This window comes from Arvicanthis niloticus, chromosome 11, assembly GCF_011762505.2.
Source record: "Arvicanthis niloticus isolate mArvNil1 chromosome 11, mArvNil1.pat.X, whole genome shotgun sequence".
Taxonomy (NCBI): Eukaryota; Metazoa; Chordata; class Mammalia; order Rodentia; family Muridae; genus Arvicanthis; species Arvicanthis niloticus.
In genome coordinates this window covers 26874533-26899539 of record NC_047668.1, presented here as the reverse complement: position 1 = coordinate 26899539, position 25007 = coordinate 26874533, and the positions used below count along the sequence as shown (strand labels likewise).

Genomic DNA, 25007 nt, shown 5'->3' with positions numbered 1-25007 from the left:
TAATTTAGCAATACAGACTAGTTATTTTGAGTACATTCAACAAATTGTTCTTGTTTCAAACACTTTTCATTCCTTCACATTTGTCACTTCTCTAAAGCCTCAGAATAATGCTATAAAATAAAATTTATAAGCATCCAATTTTACTAATTATTTTTCCAAAGTCACAATCAGCAATAACAACCAGGACTTGATTCAGGAAGTGAGAGTGCCAGCCCATGTCTTACCTGCTGTGTCTTGCTATTGCCATGCAGCCAGCCAATACATTTTTAGAAACTATAGTGTGAATATATGTGTGTCTGTCTGTCTGTTTATGTATACACAAATGAACCCATGACACACCTCCCCCTTTCCCTTCCTTCTCCCTCCCCCTCCACCTCCCCTTCCTCTTCCCTCCTCCTATCTCTCTCTCCTTCTCTCTCTCCCTCCCTTTCTTCCTCTCCCCCCTTTTCTCTCTCTCCCCTTTTCTCTCTCTCTTAGACATTTGATTTCTGGGAATTGGATATAGGTCATCAGGTCTGGCAAGTCCCTTTTCCTGCTGAGCATCCTCTCTGGCCCCATCAGAACTTTTCCTATCTCAATAGAAGTCTTTGATTTGTGAATACAATACTACAAGCTATGGTATTTTTCAGACTGTGAATGCCAGAGTGGTCGCCATGCCTCCATCTGTATGTACAATATAAGCAAGATGAAAAAGAAGAATAAAATTACTTTCAGGGGGCTGCAGAGAGGGCTCAGTCATCAAAACTCATGTCTTGCAAGCATGAAGACCTGAGTTTTACCCCCAGAGCCCACTTTAAAATACATATTTTTCAAATGTTTCACATTATAAAATTCACAATGCTTTTGAATAAAGATTGTTTATTACTGAGTATAAAAATGTGCACCATGTAAGTAGAAAGAAAAAAAACATAGAGTAAGTAGAAAGAAATGAATGGTTTCTTAGAGCTGTGCCATCAGACCTTGTAGTTTTTGAAACAATTTTCCAATAAATCCTTACGATAAGGATTTGCCATTAACAGATCAATATGACCCAGTAATTACAAATTTTATATTTTTAATATCCTGCATATTGATCAATTTTAAGAAAAAGTATACAATATAAATATTTTAATGTAAAAACTAATAATAAAGAAAGAATAGAAGTAAAATTCTTCGTGTTTATTTCATCATCTACTATTATTCAAAATGTGGTTTTACAACTGCTTCATTTTCAAGTAAATTCAAATGTTTTGAATAAACAAAAATGACAAAAAAATTCAATAATTCCTCAACTGAATTATAGCAGTGTATTTTAATTAAATAAAAATTCATGCTTTTAAACGCATCCGTTTTGCCTCAATCTTGTCATACACATCATACCTTATTCTTGCTAAAACCAGAAAGCTTCCAAATACACAATTTTCTATGCTAATTTAGCAAAGGCCACACAAACCTAACCAGTTTCTTCCAAAGCCGTGAACAGGATACCAAGGGATTTTTTTTTCATGACGAAGCTAGCAGGGCTTATAGATTATATATAGACATACTTCCCTCTTTGCACATGTGCATGGTAGGGTCTCTAGAGCCAGATGATTTTCACGATGCAGGAGCTCAGGAAACATAGACATTCTCTCTTGTCCCTCAGCTTCACCACACGCACATCATACTACGCATGTTTTCTCCAGCGATCACCGAACGGCGCTCGGACGCTGTTATCAATGTGTGTCACCCGAAAAGAACACTACTGAAAAGAGTGAGCACCTGGTTCGCTTCAGCACAGTCAGTTCCGTGGATTTTTTTTAGGCTTGTGAGGGAATCTGTACAGGAACATGAGATATCAGAGACCTCACTGGAACACTGAAAATCTTTTAAACCAAGCTTATTTTCAAAAAGTAGTCGCATGTGAAGAGCTAAGTTCTCTTGCTGCTGACTCTTCTCTCCGTGCCAGTCACCCACCGCTCTAACCCCACCAAAACAGAAGCAGCCAGCTAGCAGTCAATAAGGCTGAATCAAGTTCACCCCTTTTCAGCTGCCATCCTTAAATTCCTTGCCTGGGCGTTATTTCCATCCTAGAAACAGAAGGTATAATCGTATCCGCTGCCTGAAGCACAGTACTTTCTCAGTCCTAACCTAGTGTACTTCCAGCAAGTGAGAAGCTCCCATATCGATGACCACTCTTAGGGGGAAATCCTTTCAGTTCTGTTCGGAGTCCAGTTGATTGAGCCGCTTTACGATCATGTTGTTGATTTTCTTAAGATCATCTATGTCCTTTCCCTCGGCCGCCAGTCTTCTTGACACATCCTCCATCTTGTTTCCTGTTTGAACTTGAAAATGGAAAACAGACTGTTACAGTAGAGCCAACAGAGGGCGCCCTGTGCGGGTACTCAACTGAGTACTGAGAAGCACCCTTGGCCAATCCCCATGTATCCGAGACGCCCAGAAAGAAAGTGAACTATGCTTACAACCTCCTAGTGCCAGGCTAGACCACACCTGACAACTCCAAAAAATTCTGGCTGAGAAGGATGTGTCAGGGGCTATCAGTATGTCTGATTAGTTCTTCATGAGTGATTGTCACATTGTTTCATTTCCAGGCCCTTTCTCAAAAATGGCTTTCCCTCATTATCCAGAAAATTATATTCTCTGGATTTCAACATCTATTTGTGCCTGCATACATATGAACATGCAGACACACACACGCACACAGTAATGAGATTAATACATCTGGCCTAGGGTGCTTGTACCATAAAAAAATACTTTTTGTGACGCAGGGTCTCATTGTGTATCTCAGGTTGGTCTTGAACTCATGTTCCCTGTCTCTGCCAAGCTTTGGGGTTACAAGTGTATGCCATTCCACTCAGCATAGAGACACTCTTATTTTCTCCCTAATTTTTCCTGTTCTTACTCAATGTAATCCTGTCCTCAACATAAAATACTTATGCATTCAAGATGTTCATACACATTAAACAGTAAATCTTTTTAGAAACAGACAGTGACATCCATGTTCTCCTTATTCTGTATGCCAGAGTCCCTGAGTCCCGAATGGCTCTTGTTAGCTGCTTCACCTTGAGCTTATGAGGCTTCAGTTTTACCAACAGTCAACTCAAGAGCATGGCATAGTAATGTCATCATGTGATTCCAACTACTCAGAAGCCCGAGGCAGGAGGATCACAAGTTTATCCACCTAACTGGGCTATTCAGTGAGTTTAAGGCAATCTAGTGGGTATGTCTCAAAATTAAAAGTAAAAGGAGGCTAGCAATCCATTTTGTGGTATGAAAGTTGCCTGATTGCACAAAGCCCCAGGTCCACTCCTCAGTATTATATTTAAAAAAGAAAGAAAAGAAAGAAAAATCCTTTTAGATCCTATACTGTTGGGAGCCGACTTTAGTAGAAAGCGGCTAGATCAACTTTGCAGCCATCTGGAACCATATACCCTGATGAAAGACTTGGGTTTCAAAAGCCTATAACAGCTGAAGCACACTCTGATAAATATATTGTTTATCCCACATAGCTTGTTTTGCTGTTTAGTGACCTCAGCTGTATGGTGCACGCGGCATGAGTTCATGGGCTCCTGGCAGGGTTTATAAGCTGCGCCCAGGAAGGGATCACGGGCTCGCCATCTTGACTACCAACTGCTAAGCATCCTGAGTAAACTGCTGTGAGAAGGAACTGGTTGTTCCCTGTCTTAATTCCTGCTGGTCAGGGTTGGCGCGGCACACTATACTACAGTTTTTGGAAGGATTTTTGACAGACAGCCATCAAGTATTTTGTGTGTAGTACCTAGGACTACACACCTCACATATGACAGTTGTATTGTTATTTCTCTTATCCTTCCCCTTAACCTATAGAAGAGAGGACTCCCTTTGGATTGCTCATTGATCTATAGACACATCTAAACTATCTCCAGATAGTTTAACTAGGTCATTACCTGAAGTTAAGCATGGCAGGATAACAAGCAGACCATTCATTTATTTTAGGCTAACATGTCAACGTTTCAGAATAAGAACCTAGTAATCCTTTTGCACCTATGGGTTAGGCTGACCCTCTCATGTTGATAGCTAGCTACGAGCTTACATTTATTGCAAAGATAATTCACCTACTGCTTCTAAGGGGAAAGGCACATAATCTAGGAGGAAAAGAAGCAATTAAACATCATTTTTTTGTGGCTTCTCCTGGGGATGTGTGAACAACATGCCTTTTGTTACTCCCTCCAAGACACACAGAACATCACAGAAGAGGCGATGTAAAGAAGAGAAGAAGAAGAAGAAAAAAAGCCAGGCAGTGGTGCACAGCTTTAATCCCAGCACTCGGGAGGCAGAGGCAGGTGTATCTCTGTGAGTTCAAGGCCAGCCTGGTCTACAGAGCGAGTTCCAAGACAACCACAGCTACAAAGAGAAACCCTGTGAGGAGGAAGAAGAGGAGGAGGAAGAGAGAGGTGGGGGGAGGAGAATAGGAGGGGGAGGAGGGGGTCAATTGCTGCTCTTTCAAATGAGCAGAATTCCATTCCCAGCATCCTGGTGATGCAAACTGCCTTTGAGGTACCCTTGCTTGGAGAGGTTTAGATGGTGGAGCCTTATTAGAGGAGTTACCTCCTTGGGGGTAGGGGCTGATGTTTGTGGTGAAAGATTTGGCTCAGCTCTCAGCTTCCTGCTCCTGCCACCATGCCTGTTGCCTGCTGTCATGCCTCCCCAGCATCATGGACAAACTCCCTTTCTTTAAGGTGCCTTTTGCTGTATGTTTTTATCACCGCAACAGAAAAGTTACTAATACACCTTTAATGCATATAAATAATCTCAGTAAACCCATTGGTTCACCAAGCTGGGTTTGAGTGCGGTCATTTCTTTTGGTCTGTCTGGGTGGGGTGAATAGACATTTTTTTATCATGTCCCCACAGGAAAGGTCATGCGATATCCCTCCCCACAAGCTCAGCCTCACACACCCAAAGGAGTCTTATTATCATCAACAGCACTACCTCCCCTGCCCCTAAATGAACTTAAATAAGAAACATTGCAAAGACACGATGTTCCGTTTCTTATTTAAAATTGCTGAAAGCAAGACAGATGTGGTGACACATGCCTATACTCCCAGAACTCAGGAGGCTGGGACAAGAGGATCTCACTGTCAAGGTTTGGCCTGGACTATGTAGTGAGATCCTGCCTCAAAAAGAGAAAACTTGTCAGGTGCCAAAAGCATGAAAGGGCAGAAAACAGTAACAAGATGGAAGACTCAAAATGCTGTCAAAGACAGCATCCTCCCCAACTCTGTGTAGCTTTCTGTAGTATGAAAGAATACAGTAACAATTCCCATAATAATTTTTTAAAGGTCATCTAAGAGAGAATTGTGGTAGCTCTGATGGAGAGGACTACACACACGTCACATTTAAGGTAGACAGCTCTACTGCTATGCAGACAGAACAGAGACATGATCAGCTTAGGGGTCTCTAGTCTGAGGAGCAGGTATGGGAAAACCTCTGTGTATTGCCCAGGCCAAGAGCAGACAGAGCAGAAGCAACCGGACAGAAGTAACTCACGCTCACAACCCCAGAGCTAGCTCTAGCCATTAGCTTGAGCCCTTGCTGCAGAACAGCCTTCTGGGAAATATGTAAATGAGGAAACATGACAAGGAGTTAAAATCTCCAGAAAATGCGTGTTATATGTAAATGTGATGAATATATTTATGTGCTGAATAAAGAAAACTAAAATTAAGTAGGACACGTTGCGTACAGTTTGGCAGCAGAGGCTCCGGGTGACAAATTAAAAACTTATATACACTTATAACTGTAACCTGGCGCTGTGGGAGCAAGCCCTGGACTTGTACCCAAGGACCCAATCCAGGAGCAACAAAGTGCCCTTAAGACACTGGGTCTCCTTCCTGCTCCTCTTGGAAATTTCTGATGACTAGGGTGCGCTAACTTCAGAAGAAGCAGCTATAAAGGACACACACACAAGTAGAGACAGATCTGCCTGAAGTACTTACTTATTAGGAAGATGGCGAAGAAGACCAGCGCCAAGCTGACGGTTAACACCAGGAGCAGCCCCAGGAAAAACAACCCCCGCCTTCCATTTCCTGGGGTCGTGTCAACATTTGGAATTTTGTCCTCCAAAGCTGATAGGAAACAAAGTGACAGAATCTTCGCATCTCTCAGAGATGTGATGGACACACTCATTTTCCCTGGACAGCCCTGGAAAGTGACTTCTGCATTAGGGATGTCTTTGGACAAGCAATGTTGGAACTGTTTACCTTCTCTGTTGGAATTCAAAAAAAAAAAAAAAAAAAAAAAAAAAAAAAAAAAGAATAGCCTTGAGCTAAATGTCCTTGAACCTGTTTGAAAGGAAGGTTCTTTGAAAACTGCCCACTGTGGAGTAGAGGGGCATGAATTATTCTTTGGAGAAGAATAGAAAATTGGTGAGGCTGTACTGGCCATCTCCTAGGTAACCTAAACAGAGCTAGGTATGTGATGCCCTCCCTGAGTGGAAGACCAAAAGCTGTGTGGTGTATCCCAGGAAACTGCTTTTATTATCAGAATAATCTCTCAGGTCTATATCCATTTAGACAAAAGAGCCCCTGGGGCATTTTGGTTTCTTAAAGCTATTTCCAAGATCGGCTCTAGAAGCCAGTTCCTCTCAATGCCCTGTGCTGGGAATTGCCTCTCATTAGCTATTTTGTAACTCTTAGGTGCCTAAAAACGCACAGATAAACTTGACTAAGAGCCGTGAGCCCCACAAGTTATACTGCTTGCTTATCTAATCAAATACATCCCATGTTCCAGCCTGTCAACAGCTGCCGCTTCCTAACCCTCGCCACACCACAACTGACACCAACACCTCCCTTCCCACTGCACTAAAACCAGGCGAGGATCTGAACAAAAGGAAGAACCCAGAAATGAATGGAAATAACAGTTACAGAACTGGACAGTAAGCGTAGAGTGTGCACGAAGCAAATGGCAAATGGGCCAGTCACACCTGTGTCAGTCATCAGTTAAGCTAGAAAGATGGGGCCCAGGGCCCCCCCTCAAAGGCCTGGTTTCTAACACTTAGAGAGCAGGATACACTGTGTATTCAGGAGGTTTTGGGTTTGTTCTCATGTCTCTTTTAACATTTTAATTGGGCAATTTGTAATTTGTAAATAGAGAAGGAAGTCGACTTTTTGCATAACAGAATTTTAATGATTTTTAAAATAAGTGGATGAATGTGTTGTTGAGCATTTTCCTCGGTATTCTTTGATTAAAAAAAAAAAACAACAAAAACAAAACAAGATATTATAATGAACCTAACCATGGTCACCAAGAGACACAACAGCCAAGAGGGACTGAGCAATCCCTGTACCCAGCAACAGAACACCATTGGTTTCTCCTCTAGAGCTTTAAAGGGGAAAAAAAAAAAAAAAAAAAAAAAAAAAAAAAAAAAAAAAACAGGGCATGGAGCAGGGTCTTACTATGCAGGCAGGCTACCAGGAACTACCTATTATAGTCCAAGCTGACCTTACATTTATGATCCCCCTGCCTCACCCTTCCAAGTGTTGGAAATACAAGCACGGGCCACTATGCCTAGCTTCTAGTTTAGCCCAAAAAGTCAATAATGCTTTGACAGAATGGGAGCCCAAAATAAAAGCTGCTAAATGATAAACAACATTTCCCAGTGATTGCTGATGCCCACCCTGCCCCCACAGCACGAAACACATCCACCACGCCCCTGATGTTTTTAGGAAGTCCCAAAGTCGTGCTTCCAGGATCATACATACAGAATAGATGTTGTGATTCCGTCGGACAGAGATTGAGTTTGTTTAAGTCATTGATGGAATCCACAACATAGAGTTTCCCTTCTTCGTGGATGCCATGAGAGCCAGCATCCTGAGAGGAATGAGTCATTGTGCCTGAAAGAAAGCACCAGCATTAGGAGGAAGAGGCTGGGCTTGGGAGCTGTGCAAGCCAGACCAGCGGGAAGCTGGAGAGACACACCAGTTACCAGCCACAGATGCTGGGCTAGGGGTGAAACACGCTGGGTCTAGAGGAAAGCCTTCCTTGGTTGGACAATGCAGTGGATATTCTTTGCTTGCCAGACTCAAATGTGTGGTTAACATACAGCCGTTCATATCCTGCTTGTCTGTGACACTCTTCTCTCCTCTTCAGCCTGCCCACTTCTATCTTGTTTCCTCTGGGTCTGTTTTTTTGTTTCATAATTGCCTCTCAAAATGTTTTTTTTTTTCCTATTACGTGATTCCTAATTTAATATGCTTCAAGTTCTCTGTGCAAAAACACTACTTATAAAGACAAAATAAGCTAGTTAACAAAATGACCATAAAACAGACAGATCAATATTTAACTATGAGCCCGTCTAATTTCCTAATTTAACACGCATACACACACAGCCTGAGTTTGATTTCAGAAATCCATGTGGTGGAAGGAAAGAAAGGAATCTCCCAGGCTGCCCCTCTGTCTGCCACATGGCACTTAAGCACCCTCCTACACGCACAGGGTAAATAACGGCTTGAGTTTTTGTCCTCAGATACATCGTTTAGCCATTCGATGCAGGCTATGGATTTCCAGGACCAAATCTTAGCAAACATGTGTACTAACACCTTGCCATTGTTATTTCTATTTTCTGTGTGAATATTTGCTTGCATGTATGTTTGTGTTCCATATACATGCCAGATGTCCAAGGAAGCTAGAAAAGACAGCTGGATTTCTTAGAAGTAAAGTTAAGGTAGGTGGTAAGCTACCGTGTGAGTAACTGGATCTGAACCCAGGTACTCTGCAAGAACAGAGAGTGCTCTTAACTGCCATCTCTCCAGCCAGTAGAAAGAGGAATCTTGATTGTCCTGAGACTTCTGCTCTCTTCCACCAGGTTTCTAAAAAACTAAGATCACCTACATAACAGATACTTTTTCGGCTGAGGCTTACATGTAAGGTAATATTCTCTCAGGACAGCACAACTTCCACACTGAGAAGCCTGAATAGACTAGACAAGCCTATACTGATGCCTCTTTAATGCATGGCTGGAAAGATGTCTCATTGAGTAAAGTGCTTGTTCACAAGATTGAGGTCCTGACTTCACATCTCCAGTACAGAAAAGCAGGGTGCTGTGGTGTCCATCTATAACTCCAGTGATGGGTGATGGAGGAGACAAGTAGATTGCAGGGCTTCGTTGGCCAGCCAGTCTAGCCAAAGCAGTGAGCTATCGGTTTGTTAAGAGATTCTGTCTCGCCGGGCGGTGGTGGCACATGCCTTTAATCCCAGCACTTGGGAGGCAGAGGCAGGCAAATTTCTGAGTTCGAGGCAAGCCTGGTCTACAGAGTGAGTTCCAGAACAGCCAGGATTATACAGAGAAACCCTATCTCGAAAAACAAAAAAAAAAAAAAAAAAAAAAAAAAGAGAGACTCTGTCTCAAGGTAGAAAGAGAAGACTCGTGACACTGACCTCCTGCCTACACACACACACATGCACACATGTGCACATGCACACACATACTCTAACATAATAAGAAACTCTGGATCATTGAAAGATGTGAAAAGGCTTCCAAGATATAGATTTAATGACTAAGAAAGTTTTTTTTTCCTTATCAAAAAGTTTGTTAGTGGTGATATGAAGTCTGGGGTCTAAAGGCATTTTAGAAAGACAAGGTAGGGGGCTAGTGAGACGGCTCAGATGTGGGTGAGTGCTGTTCTTGCAGAGGACCTGAGTTCAATTCTCAGCACCTGTGTCTAGTGGTTTACAACCATCTGTAACTCCAGCTCCAGGAGACCCAACCCCCTCTTGTGGCCTTTTTAGGTACCTGCACTTACATGCACATACTCAGACACACATAGACATAATTAAAATAATCCTCAGAAAGAGTAGGAGAATGCAGCAATGTGCCTGCTTATAGGTGGCAACACATTTCTTCCTGACACCATTCTCTTGAAGAGATTCCTTTTAAGACCCAACCATAAAGTTATTAGAAACTAAGTGGGGATGAGTACTAATATATCCACAGAACATCTGGAGAAAAGTATCACATGCTTACTGAGCCCCTTAAAGTACATATCAAGAATCAAAAGCCTCAGAACTGGAGCAATGGCTCAGCCATTAGGAAAGCCTCCTGCTTTACTCTAGGACCTGAGTTTGGTTCCTAGCACTCACATCAGGCACCTCATAACCACCTTTAACTCCAGCTCCTGGGGATCCAACCTCCTCCTCAGGCCTGTGAGTGCCTACACACAAGTGGCTTATATGTGCATGCTGGGGGAGGGGCGGAGGCTTTCTAAGTAGCACCTGCAAATTTAGTGGTACTTGTGTTAGACATATTCATAGATCCCTAGCTAAGAGACACTGTAAGATCAGAAAGTCGTGCACTGATTTTTTTTCTCATGAATTCAAACTGTGTGTTTTCATTATCCTGAAATTTAATCGGAAATAATGCATGTATGGAGTCGTCATTATAAAGCACTTTAAATATTGAAATTATTGAACTTCAAATATACTGCACGGGGCAGTCCTAAGAGAATGACTTGACATGATACAGTTAAAAACAAAACCAGCAGCAGCTGTGAGGGAAAGTGCTGTAGAGAGAACAAACCTCACCCCTCAGAAGATAAGCCACGCCCTCAAAATGCTGTTGGATGCCTAGGTGCCGGGCTTAAAACCACACTTCCAGAAGTGCTTTCTGTTTCATCACCTCCTTATACTTTATTATCCCAAATACTATTTTTTTGTGGAGAGGGGAGGGGACCGGGAAAAAAAAAAGCTGCATGTGTCACTTGGTTGGATCATTGTTGCAAACACAGCTTCTATTTTGGGCATGGTAACTGAGACACAGTTCATTTCTGAATCTGACTTAATATCCGTTCCACCCTCAGGAATGTCACTACTGTTGCGGGGGGAGGGGAGAGGTGTACAGAGAACTATTTACAAAGTAGAAGACTAGCTATAAAAGTCATTGCTAAAAAGTCCTGCTTTCAAAGTAATAGTCCAATTAATAAACTCTACTTGCCACAGACTAAGAAGATACCTAAGGGACGGAGATGTGGCACTAAGCCTGGCAGCCTGAACTCAATGTTCGTCACCTTTGTTCAATGAGAACCGACTCCTGCAACTTGTCCTCTGACCTCCATTAAGTTTTGTGGCATGAACATGCCCCTCCCACACATATAATTTAGAATAGAATCTGTAATAAAATTTGTTCAAGGTTTTTTTTTTCTACATCTAAGATAAACCAAGTAAATACTGGAGTGTTCTGGAAGAAAACGTCTTTACAGTGAGCTCACATCGGTAGATGTTTTTTCAATAAACCTTTTCAGTATTGCAACATGTTAAAATGAACGACAAATTAGTAGAGAAAAAAGACAGTGTGATTCATGGCCTCCGAGAGCCTGCAGGTGGCTTGCAAGGGACCCTGCCAGTAAATGGATACAAGGACACATCTTGAAAACCAGAACCCACAGCTGTTGACGCCAGTGGTTGCTATCTTTGGCAGCTGAAATGAGGGCATTCAGGAACAACCACCAAGGCTGGTGCAGAGTGTCCCCCATTCTGTGGCACACTAACTTGGCCTTCCTGCCCAACTCTACTGTGCGGATCTGCCTATTCACCAACGGCCAAGGCAGCATCTTTTTGGCGGAACCCTTTCTGATCCTGGAACTGAGACGCGTAAGTAGTTTCATTTTCCTGTGATCTTGATCACTGCTAACAGCTGAGTCTTTCATCATTTAATAATTGCTTGATTTTCTACCAGTAGGACACTTCAACAAATAAAAATTGTCTCTGAAAAAACCCGTTGTATGTTCCCCCTGCCGGTATTGGTATCAAAGCAGAAAAATTACTCACACCATATTGTATGCTACAAACTCATAACTGTTTACCAATGAAGGCTGAACTCAAAGCTTAACAGGACACTTCCTTGAGTGAGTCAAGGCCATTTATGAACGGCACTTCTGAGTTCATGCTTCAGAGTCAGGAGGTAATTTTTAAAACCAACTGTACGTCTTTTCTATGAGCAGTCAAAAAGCACAGGACGCATGCAATGAGAACCCCAATGACTCCAGAATCATCACTCTGTCTCAGTAAGGAATAACATGCAAATTACTTACAAAAAACCGTGAGCCTGGACTGCTCAGGTAGCCGGAAAAGGCAACTATTCAGGAACCAAGTACAGCAAAGCTTTCTACCAATTCTGTAGTTTGCTCTTGATTTTCCTGTTGCTCACAAGTGCTCCCCTGAGGCCCATCAACCCAGCACATAATTGGTGGTCTATATTTAGTGTAAATTTAGCCAAGCAATGCAAGATTCCCTGCATGGGCTTCGCCTATAATGTCTAAGAGTTTTAGATATGCATTGCTGAAACTTTGCTTTAAAACAACAAACCAGCAGGCATCGATTCGCTTGGTAGCTGATGTGGTTCTTACTAAGCTGAAGTTGAAAGTCCTTATTCAGTGGAAGTGGCTGGATCAGCTGACAGCACATTCCTAGCACTTCTGATATGGTGTGCTCCTGTGTATAAATACCCTGCAGCAGGCAGGAGCTGCCACTGTGACAGCTGGCGTGTGGGAACTCCAGACCAAACAGAAACCTCAGTAAACAGGAATAGTTGTGATAATACAACTAGCATAATGGCTGATGTGTTCAATTTCCATCCCTGTATCAAAGCATCCGAAGTCAGTCAGCTTTTATAGAGAGTAAAGGTTTATACTAGCCCACTGTTTCAGATCTCTGACCTAGGCTTGCAGCAATAGAAAACTTGGTAGCAGGTACAGCTGAAAGAGGCTTTGTCTCATGAAGCCAAGAAGCAAAAGAGGGACTTGTCTTCAACCCAGCCTCACTCCTAAGTCTACCATCTTCCAGTGGTTCCAGGCTGGTGACCAGGCAAGCCTTCCATACTCTTCTTAAGGTAGACATTAGAGATCTAAACTATAGCAGCAGGTCCAGGGACTCCTGGGCCTTCAATTAACTACAAAAAGTGTTTGTGAGTGCAAAGATTGCACACTTCAGCATTCCTTCCAAAAAGATCTCTTCTAAGCTTAAGTGCATCTGCCTCTTGGGAATACCAGTCTTGTTTCCCTTCCACATATGGCAGTTTCTGCCCTCTGGTGTACATAAAAGGTACTACAGTGAGAATTGGGGTCTGCAAGCTCCGGGTGCCACATCACACACAGGCTGCTGGGTTTGGACTGAAACAGACTTAGTTGTTTATGAGCTGCCTTCCCTCGCCACAACTGCCTGCTCATTATATAGCTCTGTGTCCCAGTTTCCCTTACATGTTTCTTTCGGGACATTCTTGCTTTCGTTGGTCTTCCCATAGCTTGAGAACCAAGACCGTGCACTTGATAACTTTATTATTAAAGTGCTGTCACATGTCTTAAAACTAACCTCAGCAAAGTTGAAGATGTTCTCATCAGCTGGTCATGCAGGTCAAAAAACAAAACTCTTCTAACTACCCAATCTGTCCCAAATCCTGTATCATCTGCAGAAGCACCTGCTTCAATTTTGATCACTGCTTTCCCAGTGTTCTAACTTTATAACCCTCAAGCACTAGTCCTCCATTAATGGGAAACACAGCCTGAGAACTCCACTGCCAGACGGTCAAGTGGCAGATGAAACTCCACACATCCATCCCATCACACCTGCCTGAAGGCCCGTCTTTAGACTCCTAGACAATGACTTGACCAGGGTATGACAGTTCTTAATATCAAAATGCTGCTTTAAGTTTTGAATCAGTAGAAAACATTGTCACATAATTTGTCTATTCTGGGGCCTTGCATTTTCTTTCAAATGTCCCTCACGGTACTCAGTCAATTCCCAGGAAATCCAATAAATGCCATCACAGAGCTGAGTCACCTACTATTGAACGTTTCAAAATTAATTCTTGTGCCACAGCAATTTGGCTGAGAATTGGTGGTTGGTGACTTAAGGTTTCCATCTTTGTAAACTCAAGTGTGGGTTAAGCGCTCTCATTTCTCATCCCCTCAAGCCCTAGTTTTTGTTTTGTTTTTAAAAAGGCATAGGAATAAACCACAAGATGAAAATAGGAATAAATAACAGTTCAAAAAATGTGAGTGCATGAACCCACTAATGCTGCAGAATTAGGCTCAGAGCTGGGACATAAGAGTTAAACATGGGCTAAACCAAGGTAGGTCATTTTATGTGAGCCACAGACAAGATAGTGTGACTGAAAATGTTAAAGAAATGTCTCTAAGGAAGAAGAAATTGGAAACAAAAGTCATTTCAGTAGCTCCAATGAACAAAATTGAGTGTATGAAACTTACTTCCAGATTGCCCAGCCCACTACGAATGGTATCTACCATGTAACCAATATTAAGATCCTGAAAAATAACACTCATGGGTGGACACATAAAACAAATACATCCTCAAAACTGAAAATATAGGGGCAATGTTTCCCGTGTTACCCATATGAAACGAAGGTAAGAAAGCTACTCTAGACTCCAGTGTTCCCCAATGTGCTCTGAGGGCTGGAACTGAAGACCACAAGCCACACAGACACCCCCTAGCCAAACACTGCAGTTTGTTGGGAACACAGAACAATAACTTTGGGGAAGGGGGGGGGGAAACATGTCAAGTGTCATGTTTCCTAAGCCCCGCCCTGTGCATCAAGGAAACCGAGTCCATGTATCCTGAACTATACTCATTGAAGCTATGTGGAGATTAATGGTTAAGTTTTATGCACTACCAAAATGCTTACAAGATGCCTCACAAGGGCAATAAAAAATACTTTTGAAGTTGGCTAACTGAAGTCCCGGTTATGTATAATGCTGTATTTAATTTCAATGTTTGATTACTCAAAGCGTTGTCTCATTTTGTTCCAAACATTCAAAAGGCTGTCTCCCTCCCGGCCTGCCCTGACTCATTCTGAACTCTATTTTAGTCATAAACAGTATTTCTTCTGTTAACACAGAAGCACTTCCAGTGGGAAAAGACCTTTTATTCCAAAGTGAAAAGCACAGGTTTCACGTAGCACGTCGTGTTCTGCACTGTTAGGGGTGAGGGTTGGCAGTCTTTCTGGCACAGGCTAATTACTGTCAATTCCCAAGATCTAACACACAAGGGTGTGAGTGCAGTATGGAATAATGCCTTGTGATGAGCTAACTGACAAAATCAAAATATCAACCTTCCACTCGAACCCATTCCCCAAACCCACAAGTGCCGTGTGTGTATCATTATCTGTCAATACTTCTGATGAGTAGTATAAACAAGTTAACCTTCTTATTGTGAAAGACCACCTGCTCACTACAAAGAATATGAGCCAACATCACAAACACTTTATTTGTGGTCACCAGTTATTATTACAGAGAATAAAGAACTCATTAATTTGTAACACTGTACATTAAATTAAAATATAACCCACCCCTACATCAAAAATTATCTAAGTTGATCAAGATAAAAAATTGTCTCTAAAAGCGTATATACATCAGAAGTAGCAAAAATAATAATAAAGGAAGAAATTAGAAAACAGCCATCAAATTCAGACATCTAGAAGAATTCTCCAACATCTGCTCTCTTATCTCGGCATTTGCTTCGAGCTTTTGTTCGAGCTTTGAAAGCTGCAGAGTTATATAAATGCTGAAATAAAAAAAAATATACATGGATCAATAAGACAAAATATCCTTATAAACAGAGAAACTAGGTGGAAATGAAAACACCACAAAGAAACTAGAGAGGTAACAGGTAAACACCACCCTATGATAAAGTGCATGAAAATTCCTCAATAAAAACCAAACTACACTTAAAATTTGTTGATCTCTTAAAAAGGAAATGGTACCAATCACTGTTTCATGTTATAGACTCTTTGTGGAAAATGAGCCTGGCATTCCACTACGTTACTGTCCAGTAAAAGAAACATGCAAACATTCCTATCACCAGGCAGGGTCAGAGTTTTGGGTCCACTTCTCCTCAATGTATTTAGTCCTAAAAAGCAAAAGGACTCTAAGACCTGAAGAGAAACCAGAGAAGCTGTGCATTTTATTTAAAAAAAAAAAAAAAACAAAAACAAAAACAAAAAAAAAAAAAACCAAAAAACAAACCCACCCTTTCAAAACGAGAAATCTTCATGGTTTTAAGTGTTGCAGCGTCAAGCATCACAGGTGGTCCAAGCTCAAATACATTGCGAAGGAATTCATTTGTCTGAAATGAAAAGAGGTAAAGCCTACATCAAATATCTATTTCACTAGATACAGAGTCTGACTACAGAATGACATGGCTATCTGAAAATCAGAAGCTGAGCTTTCTGTTTTCTCGGTATGAAAACGTATTCTCTAATACCTTACATTCTAGGACTATGTAAAACTGTATTCTTTCATAGCGCAACAGTAATATTCCAGCATATGTTTACTGCTTTTTAACGCCTGGATGCATCCTGGATATCAAGCTAACTTCAAAAGCCAGTCAAGTCCTATAATTCCACCCCACTCAATGAAAGTAAGGATGTCACTCACCTGCAAGTGGTACTGCATCCCTGATCCAAGAACCTCTTTAAACATATCATAGGTGTGTTTTTTGACCCAGCTATCAATATACATGCGTTCAGGACCGAATTTAACAGTTTCTGTTGGAAAATCCCGTTCCTATACAACAGAGGAGCCAAAGTTATCACATGCCTGCCCTAAAAACCCAAACAATTTCTATTCTAAAAAATACTGATGAGGGAACAGTATTTGAAACTGATAAATCTTTATTAAAGGTGTGGTCAGGCTAGTAACTACTCTGTCTCTCTCAATGTGAGAGGGCAGGAACCTCATGGAACTATATAATGTATAAATTTGATGACACAACTGATAAATTGGTAACAGCCACAGTTTTGATTTGTGAAGAAAAGGTCAAGTGTTTCTGGCAAACAGAAAGAAATGGCACAAGGCAAGGCATGAACAGTGAACGGATGGACTCCTGGGACCTATGGGAGGAAGTAAAGATAAACGGGTTAACAGACATGGGAAAGAACAAGCAACCAGGAATTCCAAGAAACCTCTGCTAGGTTATTAGGAAAACAAAGGCAGGTGCAGCATCGCATACCTATGATGCCAGGAAGGCTGAGGCAATAAGACAAAGTTCAATCGCAACCTGGGTAAGATGGAAGAAGAGAAGGGAAGAGGGATGTGTTTCAGAGGCAGAGTGATTCTACCGCTGCACCATCACACCAGTGGACATACAGCTGACTGCCACAGGGATCCAAGAAACCTGAAGGGACGTGTGAATTCCACAACTACTCAGTTCCTTTTCTCTAAACACAGTAAGCAGAATGAAGTGGAAGGAATATGAATTCTATCTAGACTTCCATAGCTTGTCACTTAGCAAGTAAGTAAGTAAGCTCTCTGAATCTATTCTGTGGCCTACAAATTTGAAGCCACCTATCAGTCAGTTACTACAGGTTTAAGAGAGCGCATGTCTATGAAGTGACACCCTGGTAGTCAAAAAACCTTCTATATTCTTTCAAGCTTTGTAGTCTCGTCTCAAGGAACATTTAGACCTCAGAGCTTACTTCTCAATCACGTTCTGTAAACTCCTTTTAAAGCCTTATCCTTTCCTCCTTCCTAAAGCCCCTCTGCTTCCTAAATAAAGGATTCCCATCTTTCCCTTTCTCTTCTCCATCTTCCCCACTTCCTCTGTTTGTATGTGTGCACACACTTGTGTGTGCACATGGAGGCCAGAGGACAACCAGTCAATGTCAGTCCTGACCCCATCTTCCACCTTGACATCAGGATTTCTCATCTGTTGTATGCCACTGTGTACAACAGGCCGGCCGGTCCGTGAGCCTCCAGATTCTCCTGTCTCTGTCCCATCTCACTGTAGGAGCACTGGGAGGATAGGTATTTGCTAACCTATAATGTGGCCTTTGTAAGATCCTAACCTATTGGTATAGGTTTTGGGGATTCAATGCAGGTCCTCAAACTTGTCTAGCAGATGCTTGTTCTCATTAAGCCATCTCCCCAACCCTCATTTATATTTCAAACTATCTTTTTTTCATGATTCCCTCTCCCATACTCTCACTAGCAGCTAACACAAAGCACAGAACAAAACTACTAGCTGTTTATAAACTCTGCCCTCTTTAGCCCCATAGCCATGCCTGTTAACAGATAGATACTGGGGACATATCTCTTATTCATCCCCCCACCTCCCAACCCACTGACCTGGCTTTTCTCCCAATGTTTCACGGTCTAACTTAAATTCTCATATACACATCTGAATATTCATCTGTTCTAAAAAACAACAGCCCCACAGTTTTACCCCAAGAAAAATAAAATCTTACCAACCAACCAAAACAAGTTAGGTCTTAAACTTCTTCCAGAGACTGCACTCACCTATCCTAAAGCTCAGCTCAATCAAGCAGACTAACCCAAGAGCTCTGAAATCAACTGATGGCCACATGACCTTTGTAAGATCCTAAGTTCTATTATTTTGGATTTTTAGCACCCAGTCTTCCCACAGATCACAGAAGCTTAAGGGCAATGTTATACTGAAGCTTACTTAAGAAGCATGCAGTAACAGTCTCACTCACAGAATTCTGATGTGAGACATAAGGTAAAATGCTGCCAACCACAGATCTACTTCTTGTCTCCAGTGTGGTATAAAATTGAGAGCTTCACATCTGCTAAGGACACACTCTCCAATCAAACAGTGCCTTCAGTCCTGTTACCCTACATAAGGGCTTTTGCTTTCCAGTTCTTCCCCTATGCTCTTGTGGGTGGTAAAGGCTGGACATCAAGGAAGTCTCCATACAAGCATTCACCAGGCCCAACCCGGCTAAGCTTCTCAGATGCAGCTTCACAGAGGAACCAGCTCTTCCCCTATACTGTTAAGACCCTACTCTGGTGTTTAAATGAGGAAATAGCTTTGGGCTGGGGTGAAAACCAAGCAACAAAACAACACGGGTGTTTGCTAGACACGCTCATCTCAGTGAGCTGCTAGCTGTGCTGACAACTGAAGTGGCCTACCTCCACAGCCCTCAGGACATCTCTGAAGACAGACCGCTGCTTTCTTTTGTCCACCTTGGCACGGTGTTTATTTCCATCTGTAGCCAGAGCCCGGAGCATCTGGGTCAAAGAATCCATATCTTCATAAAAAAAGTCCTGACCAAGGAAACAGATTTTATTTCACTTATTTTTCATCTTTTATATCTTCTAGAACTGACAAAAAAAAAAAAAAAACATACTAGTTATATAAAGCAACACAATCTTGCTGTTTATGGAAACTTGTGCACATGTAAACAGGCAGAAATTATGCAAAAAACTCAACTACAAAAATACTAACTACAAAATAAAACATTCTCCTTCTGAATATAACTAGCTGCCCTATAGAAGCACATGCTAGGCTGTGTATGCTTCTAAAGTTCTACAAGACGGATGTGCCAGCAGCAGCTATTCTGGATACCTGATCACTTGCAGACAGTGGTCTCCCTAACACACAATCGCTTTTATTTCAGAAGTGCAAGTTAATCAGCAGTGCTTTTTCAGAGGACATAATTCCTATTTATGGCCATTATCTCTAATAAGCAGTAAGATGCATGTAAGCAGTAAGAAACATGGTTCAGTAATTAAATTTAAGACAATTAAGACATTTAAGAAGCTAGCTACTTCAATCACTTCTGGGAGACGGGGTGATACAAACTTAAATCAATGTGATATTTTTGCTTTTAATTGCTAATGTATCAACTTCACTTCAATTCTGATATTTCTGATTATCTTTAACTCTTCTACCAAATATTTTCCAGTTCAGCCTAAGCCTTTCTTATATGCCATACCCACTAGGAAGATTTTTTTATATATAACTATTAAATTAGACCAATGTTATAACATCTTTGTATTTAAATACCAATAAGTTTGATTGTATCCTAAGATGATACCAATTTACTTCTAAGCAGATAGTTCAAGGACTGCTAATTTTCCACCCAAATTTTACCAATTTTGTTCTGTTACTTTTTTTTTCTTGGTTCCCTTACTTTTTAAAGAATATATGAAGAAGTTTTCAAATCTGTAAAGACAAACCAAAATTTGAGGGATCCAATACATTATCTTAATTGGATCCAAGAACTGAAAATGAGAACTACTGCCAATGATTCTCAGCTGTGGAAAACTTCCCAAGGGTCGCTGGCTTTGCCTGGAGATATTTTTGGTTGTCACATAAGGGAAAATAGTATTGTCATCTAGTGAGTAACAAGGGATACAGCTAAATACCTACAGCACACTAGAAGCCTTATCAGGCTCCTAAGATCAGCAGTGTCGAGGCTGAGCAACTTCAATACAGTCTATACAGAGAAAAACACTCCATCTAAAGACAGCTGGTGAATCACTAAGCTCAATACCCTACTAACACTTGGAAATACAAATGCCTAACACAGAAGTTTCCATAAAGTAAATGAGCATAAAGAAAAATAGAATAGAATGCAATACACTCAACAAAGGCATCCAATAAACAGTATCAAAAGCCCACTTCTTATAGCTTAGGACATAATAAACTGTATACTCTTGGACAAACAAAAACGGGCTCTAGAGATATAAACAAGTCAGTCATCACTGTACAATAGGGCAAAAGTCCTAACCAGAACTGTCAAATGTTCTATCTGTACTCTAACTTCTAAGATAAAAATACAACATCTACACAGTGGTTCTAACAAACGAACACTGCCCAATAAATTCTGAAGCATGAATTATGAGGTATCAATACTCTAAACATAGAGAAATTTGTAGAATTCAGTTATTAACAAAACAAAATCTGTAGCAAGTTATACCAAGGAGAGACAGGTAAAGTCAGGGGATTTCACTGCTATCTGTACAATCTTGTGCATAATTATATTAGACAGTATTGTGGATAGCTTTCTCTTATGTAAAATGAAAGCGCTAACATCGCTCACCATCTCACAGACTTACAAAGATTAAATAAACTACTAATAGAACCATGTACAAATATCTATTAATTCATAATTGCCCTTTCTATTCTTAACAGCCTGTTCAGTCTAACATAATTTAAACGGGATAGAATTAGAGCAAAATGAAATTATAAGAAACTTCTGGGTGAGTATAGGCTTGGGGCAAAAAGTTTAACATCACCAAAGGTAACTACTCAAAGCAGTACTTCTGTATGAAAACCACATCAGCAGTGTAAAAATGAAGCAAGCTGGGTCCTAGATAGCTACCTAAATTTTATTAGAGAAAAATTATAGCCCAGTGTAGTTTAATGGCAAACACCTATCTAGAAAATCATGTGGAAAGATTACACTGAAATAGAATTTGATCCCTCCCCAATTCACAAGAGCTAAACATGATCTCTCAAATGGTTTTATCCTGCTCTACTTCAGCACAAAGACTTCCCCACTTCACTTTTGTCAGAGAACGGACATTTCACACTGGGTCAGTTTCCTATCTACAAAGAAAGAATGCCAAGCTGCTCTTTTGAGAATTCATCCGTATCACACTTAGCCCCAAGGAGCTTTAGTTGCTGACTTAACCTTCTGTCCCATTACATATTGCAGCATCTCCCTGTGCGCTGAGGGAAGACTACAAGCTGACCCACTTCCCTGCTCTTAGGTCTTGAACCAGAACTTCACAAGGCCTCTGCTGTTCTATAGTTGATGCTGCTGGAAGAATCCAACCAACATCTAATATAAAGGCTACCTCCCACTTACCTGACATAGTCACCATCATTTTTTCCACTTTAAAGATGAGGATAACTACGAAATAGAAGCTATCCAAGATCAACTAGCAAGGCTGGCAGGAAAGTGTACCCAGGTAGCATGGCTCCAGAGTTCATTGCTCCCCATACAGATACACAGCAATAATTTCTACAATTTTAAATACTCACTAATATCTAATACACCGAAATCTAACTGAAGTCAATTCTTTAGAACCTGTCTCCAAGGTTCAAGAAAAATTCAACATACTGTAATATCCAGGTTAATCATACCACAGAACTATGTTAGCAAAACTTCTAAATAATTAAATACTTGCCATAAGAATTATTTTAAATTTGCCTATGTGATTAATCAGCCAGTTTTAACTAAGTTTTTTGCAATACTAGGACCTTGGTCACACTTAGCAAGTACTCTACCACAAAGCTGTACCTATAACTTTGATTTAATTAACTTTAAACACTGTAACTACCCACATGTGAACGCTTATTAAAATATAAATTTAAAAAAAAAGATCAGGTTCTATTTGTAACCCAACTTATTGTTGTCCATTGGCATCTACTTACGTCACATACTAAACATATCCAGATGTGTTACCCTGGCTAGGCTATACATTTTATTAAGTCAGAAAACAAAAGGTTCTTTAGGTAGTAAAACTTAATGTAATTTAAAATAAAACTGCATTATTATTATTTCACTTTTAAGATGCATCCCAAAAAGAGTTAAAGGAAACTGCCATTTCTAGCCAGTTGAGGAACGCAAGATTAAACCTGGGACATCTAGTTTCTGGGCCTAATTAAGAGTCATCAATTAACTCAGTAAAATGAATTGACTGTTACATTAAAGGGAGCCCTTAGCTGCTCCCAGCTTTAGTTTACTTTCATTCTTAGCTACCGTCTTCCTAATGGAGGGGAGAGGGCTACTTACTACCCCTTCACACAGGCTGAGTATTAAAAGCCTAAACATTTGAGATTCAACCTAAATGAAAACGTGAAGGCCTAAAAATGATAGACAGTCCACAACACCATTAATGCCTACTAGACGCTCGCTATTCTAAAACTTGCGACTAACCACAGCTTCATCCCGCAAATACAGCCTTTCTCCTTAGGTCAAAAGTCAAAGTGGATGGAAAGCCCAGGAGGCCTCACACTTACACAAAGAACTAGAGGCAATTGAGAGCCAGAAACGGGAGAAATGGCTCTCCCCAAGGAAGAGCATACTAATTGTCCAATGCCCATCTGCTCGGAATACATATGTACCAGAAACATCATATAAACTGAAGTGTGTGTGTGTGTGTGTGTGTGTGTGTGTTGCATTCAATAACAGTTAGTGAAAAAAAAAGGAGTTTTTTGAGACAAGAGTTTCTCTGTATAGCCCTGAATGTCCAGGAACTCACTCTCTCTCACTCTCTGTATAAAGCCTTAACCTCATCTATAGATCTGCCCGCCTCTATCTCCCAGTGCTGGGATTAAAGTTATGTGCCATTAGGATTGGCTCAAGGCCGTGAATTTGAAGAACAAGAAGGGGTGTATGAGAGGACTGGATGGAGAAAAAAGATAAATGTTGTAATTATATTGTAATCTCAAAAATAAACACTTTTAAAAGTACCTATTAAGTAACCCAAGGTTGAAAATAACATCTCCTATTTAGTTAATAATTTCTCACATACTTGTGTTTCCCTATTTTTCCCATTTGTTGCTATGACAGTAAGCAGTGACAGATACTAAAAGCTGTTCTTCAATTTTGTTTTATTTAAAACCCTTTTCTTTTACGTTTATGTGTATGAATGTTTGTCTCCATGTGTGTCTGTGCACCATACGTGTGACTGGTGTCCACAGACGCCAGAAGACATGGATCCCCTAAGACTGGAGTCACAGATGGTAGTATATAGGTACTGGGAATCAAACTCAGATCCTCCGAAAGAACAAGTGCTTTAGGCCTCAGTCATCCCTCCAGCCTGTTTCTCAATTTGAAATGCCAGTACATTACATGAATTAGTATCTAGGAACAAATTCACCTTTCTAGTGGCAATAAAAATTATGAACATGGTAACCAAATATCCAGTATACCAAGATAAAAGGGTTCCCTAAAACATAGGACTTCCAGTTCAAAACCTAGCACAGTACCACTATCAGGGCCAATTGAGACAACTGGTCAGATATTTCACATTCAAATACCCTAACAGGTCCAGCCACAGTAATTAACACTTGCATGTAGACAGTGGGTAGGTAAACAGAATCCAGAACTCTTTCAAAAGCAATGCTAAATAACGACAGAACCGTATCTCACCCCAAATCTATGTTGACTGGTATTTCACCCATGTGCTTTATAGTATAAAACACCTCATGCCCAAAATAGTATTTGTGCATAGAACAACATTCCCTAACTTCAGTTCTACAGACAGCAAGTATGTTTCTACCAAACCTACACCAGATTATACTCTCAAAACCAATCACAAGTTCTCAGGTGGCCAGTCTATAAATGTATTTATTATCCAACTCCTAGTTTTGACAGTGACAATACAAAGAAGAATGGTCCTCGTGTGTCTCCTCCTGCCAATTAGATACTCACACTCTCCATTCCTCTGGCCAATTCAAACAGAAGTGCCAAAGACTCGCCAGCAGCAATTCTCATGTTTACATCATCACAAGAAAGGAGGCTTGGAAGCTTATGGAAATGCCTAGAAAATAGTCATTACTTTATGAGTACAACCAGTTACGTTAACTAAATGGCTTTTGTTTTTTTAATTAAAAAAAAATGAAACTATTGGAGTGTTGTGGCATAATAGCAGTGCTTCTGTTCTTGCAGAAGACTCAAACTTGGGTGTCAATATACACATCAGGCAACTCACAACTGCTTTTAACTCCAGTTCCAGGGGATCTGATAGCCTCTGCTGGCCTCTGTGGGCACCAGCACTCAGGTGGTACACAGACACACATGCAAGCACACACACATAAACAAAATAAAAATGAAACTAGGGTTGAAGAAAGGCAACAGCACTGGCTGCTCTTCCAGAGGACCCAGGTACAATTCCATGCACCTTCATGGTGATACTCAACCATCTCCAGTACTAGGGAATCCAAAGCCCGCTTCCGGCCTCCAGGGAGAATGCACTCATATGGTGCACAGACATACATGCAGACACCCATATACATAAAATAATTAAAGATACATGGAAAATAAGAATACGTACAGCTCCAGCTTTTTCTTCACTTCACTGACTGGGCATATGGTCAGTAACAACGTCCATGCGAGAAGCGAGCTGACGTGAAGCACTGTATGAGGAGTGCTGCAAGTGACATGAGTGTCGTTCTCTTTAAGGTAGGACTTGGTGAAGATATTTTCCAAGCATTCCAGAGTTGAATACAGCTCCTGAAAGAGACAGAGTATAAAGTAAGACCAGGACAATTATCTGCAATTAAAAAAAA

General features: G+C 40.9%; 2 protein-coding genes across 3 annotated transcripts in view; both read right to left on the bottom strand.

Annotated features, from left to right (window-relative positions):
• Window positions 1-382: 382 nt before the first annotated feature.
• Window positions 383-12377, bottom strand: Lsmem1 (leucine rich single-pass membrane protein 1). The gene is made up of 4 exons (XM_034513769.2): window positions 12041-12377; window positions 7718-7849; window positions 5954-6082; window positions 383-2303 (listed from the first exon to the last, which is right to left on the bottom strand). Exons 2-4 carry the CDS (start codon window positions 7842-7844, stop codon window positions 2173-2175), a joined length of 387 nt encoding a protein of 128 aa, XP_034369660.1. The 5' UTR covers window positions 7845-7849; window positions 12041-12377; the 3' UTR covers window positions 383-2172.
• A 2826-nt stretch (window positions 12378-15203) lies between these two features.
• Window positions 15204-25007, bottom strand: part of Ifrd1 (interferon related developmental regulator 1) — a 36809-nt gene continuing 27005 nt past the window's right edge. For both annotated transcript variants that reach the window (XM_076941954.1, XM_034514361.2), the window contains exons 7-12: window positions 24773-24951; window positions 24151-24259; window positions 18890-19024; window positions 16397-16525; window positions 15990-16085; window positions 15204-15524 (exon numbers count right to left, since the gene is read on the bottom strand). In XM_076941954.1, coding sequence (XP_076798069.1) covers window positions 15435-15524; window positions 15990-16085; window positions 16397-16525; window positions 18890-19024; window positions 24151-24259; window positions 24773-24951 — 738 coding nt within the window. In that variant the 3' untranslated portion in view covers window positions 15204-15434. The remainder of the gene's footprint in view (window positions 15525-15989; window positions 16086-16396; window positions 16526-18889; window positions 19025-24150; window positions 24260-24772; window positions 24952-25007) is intronic.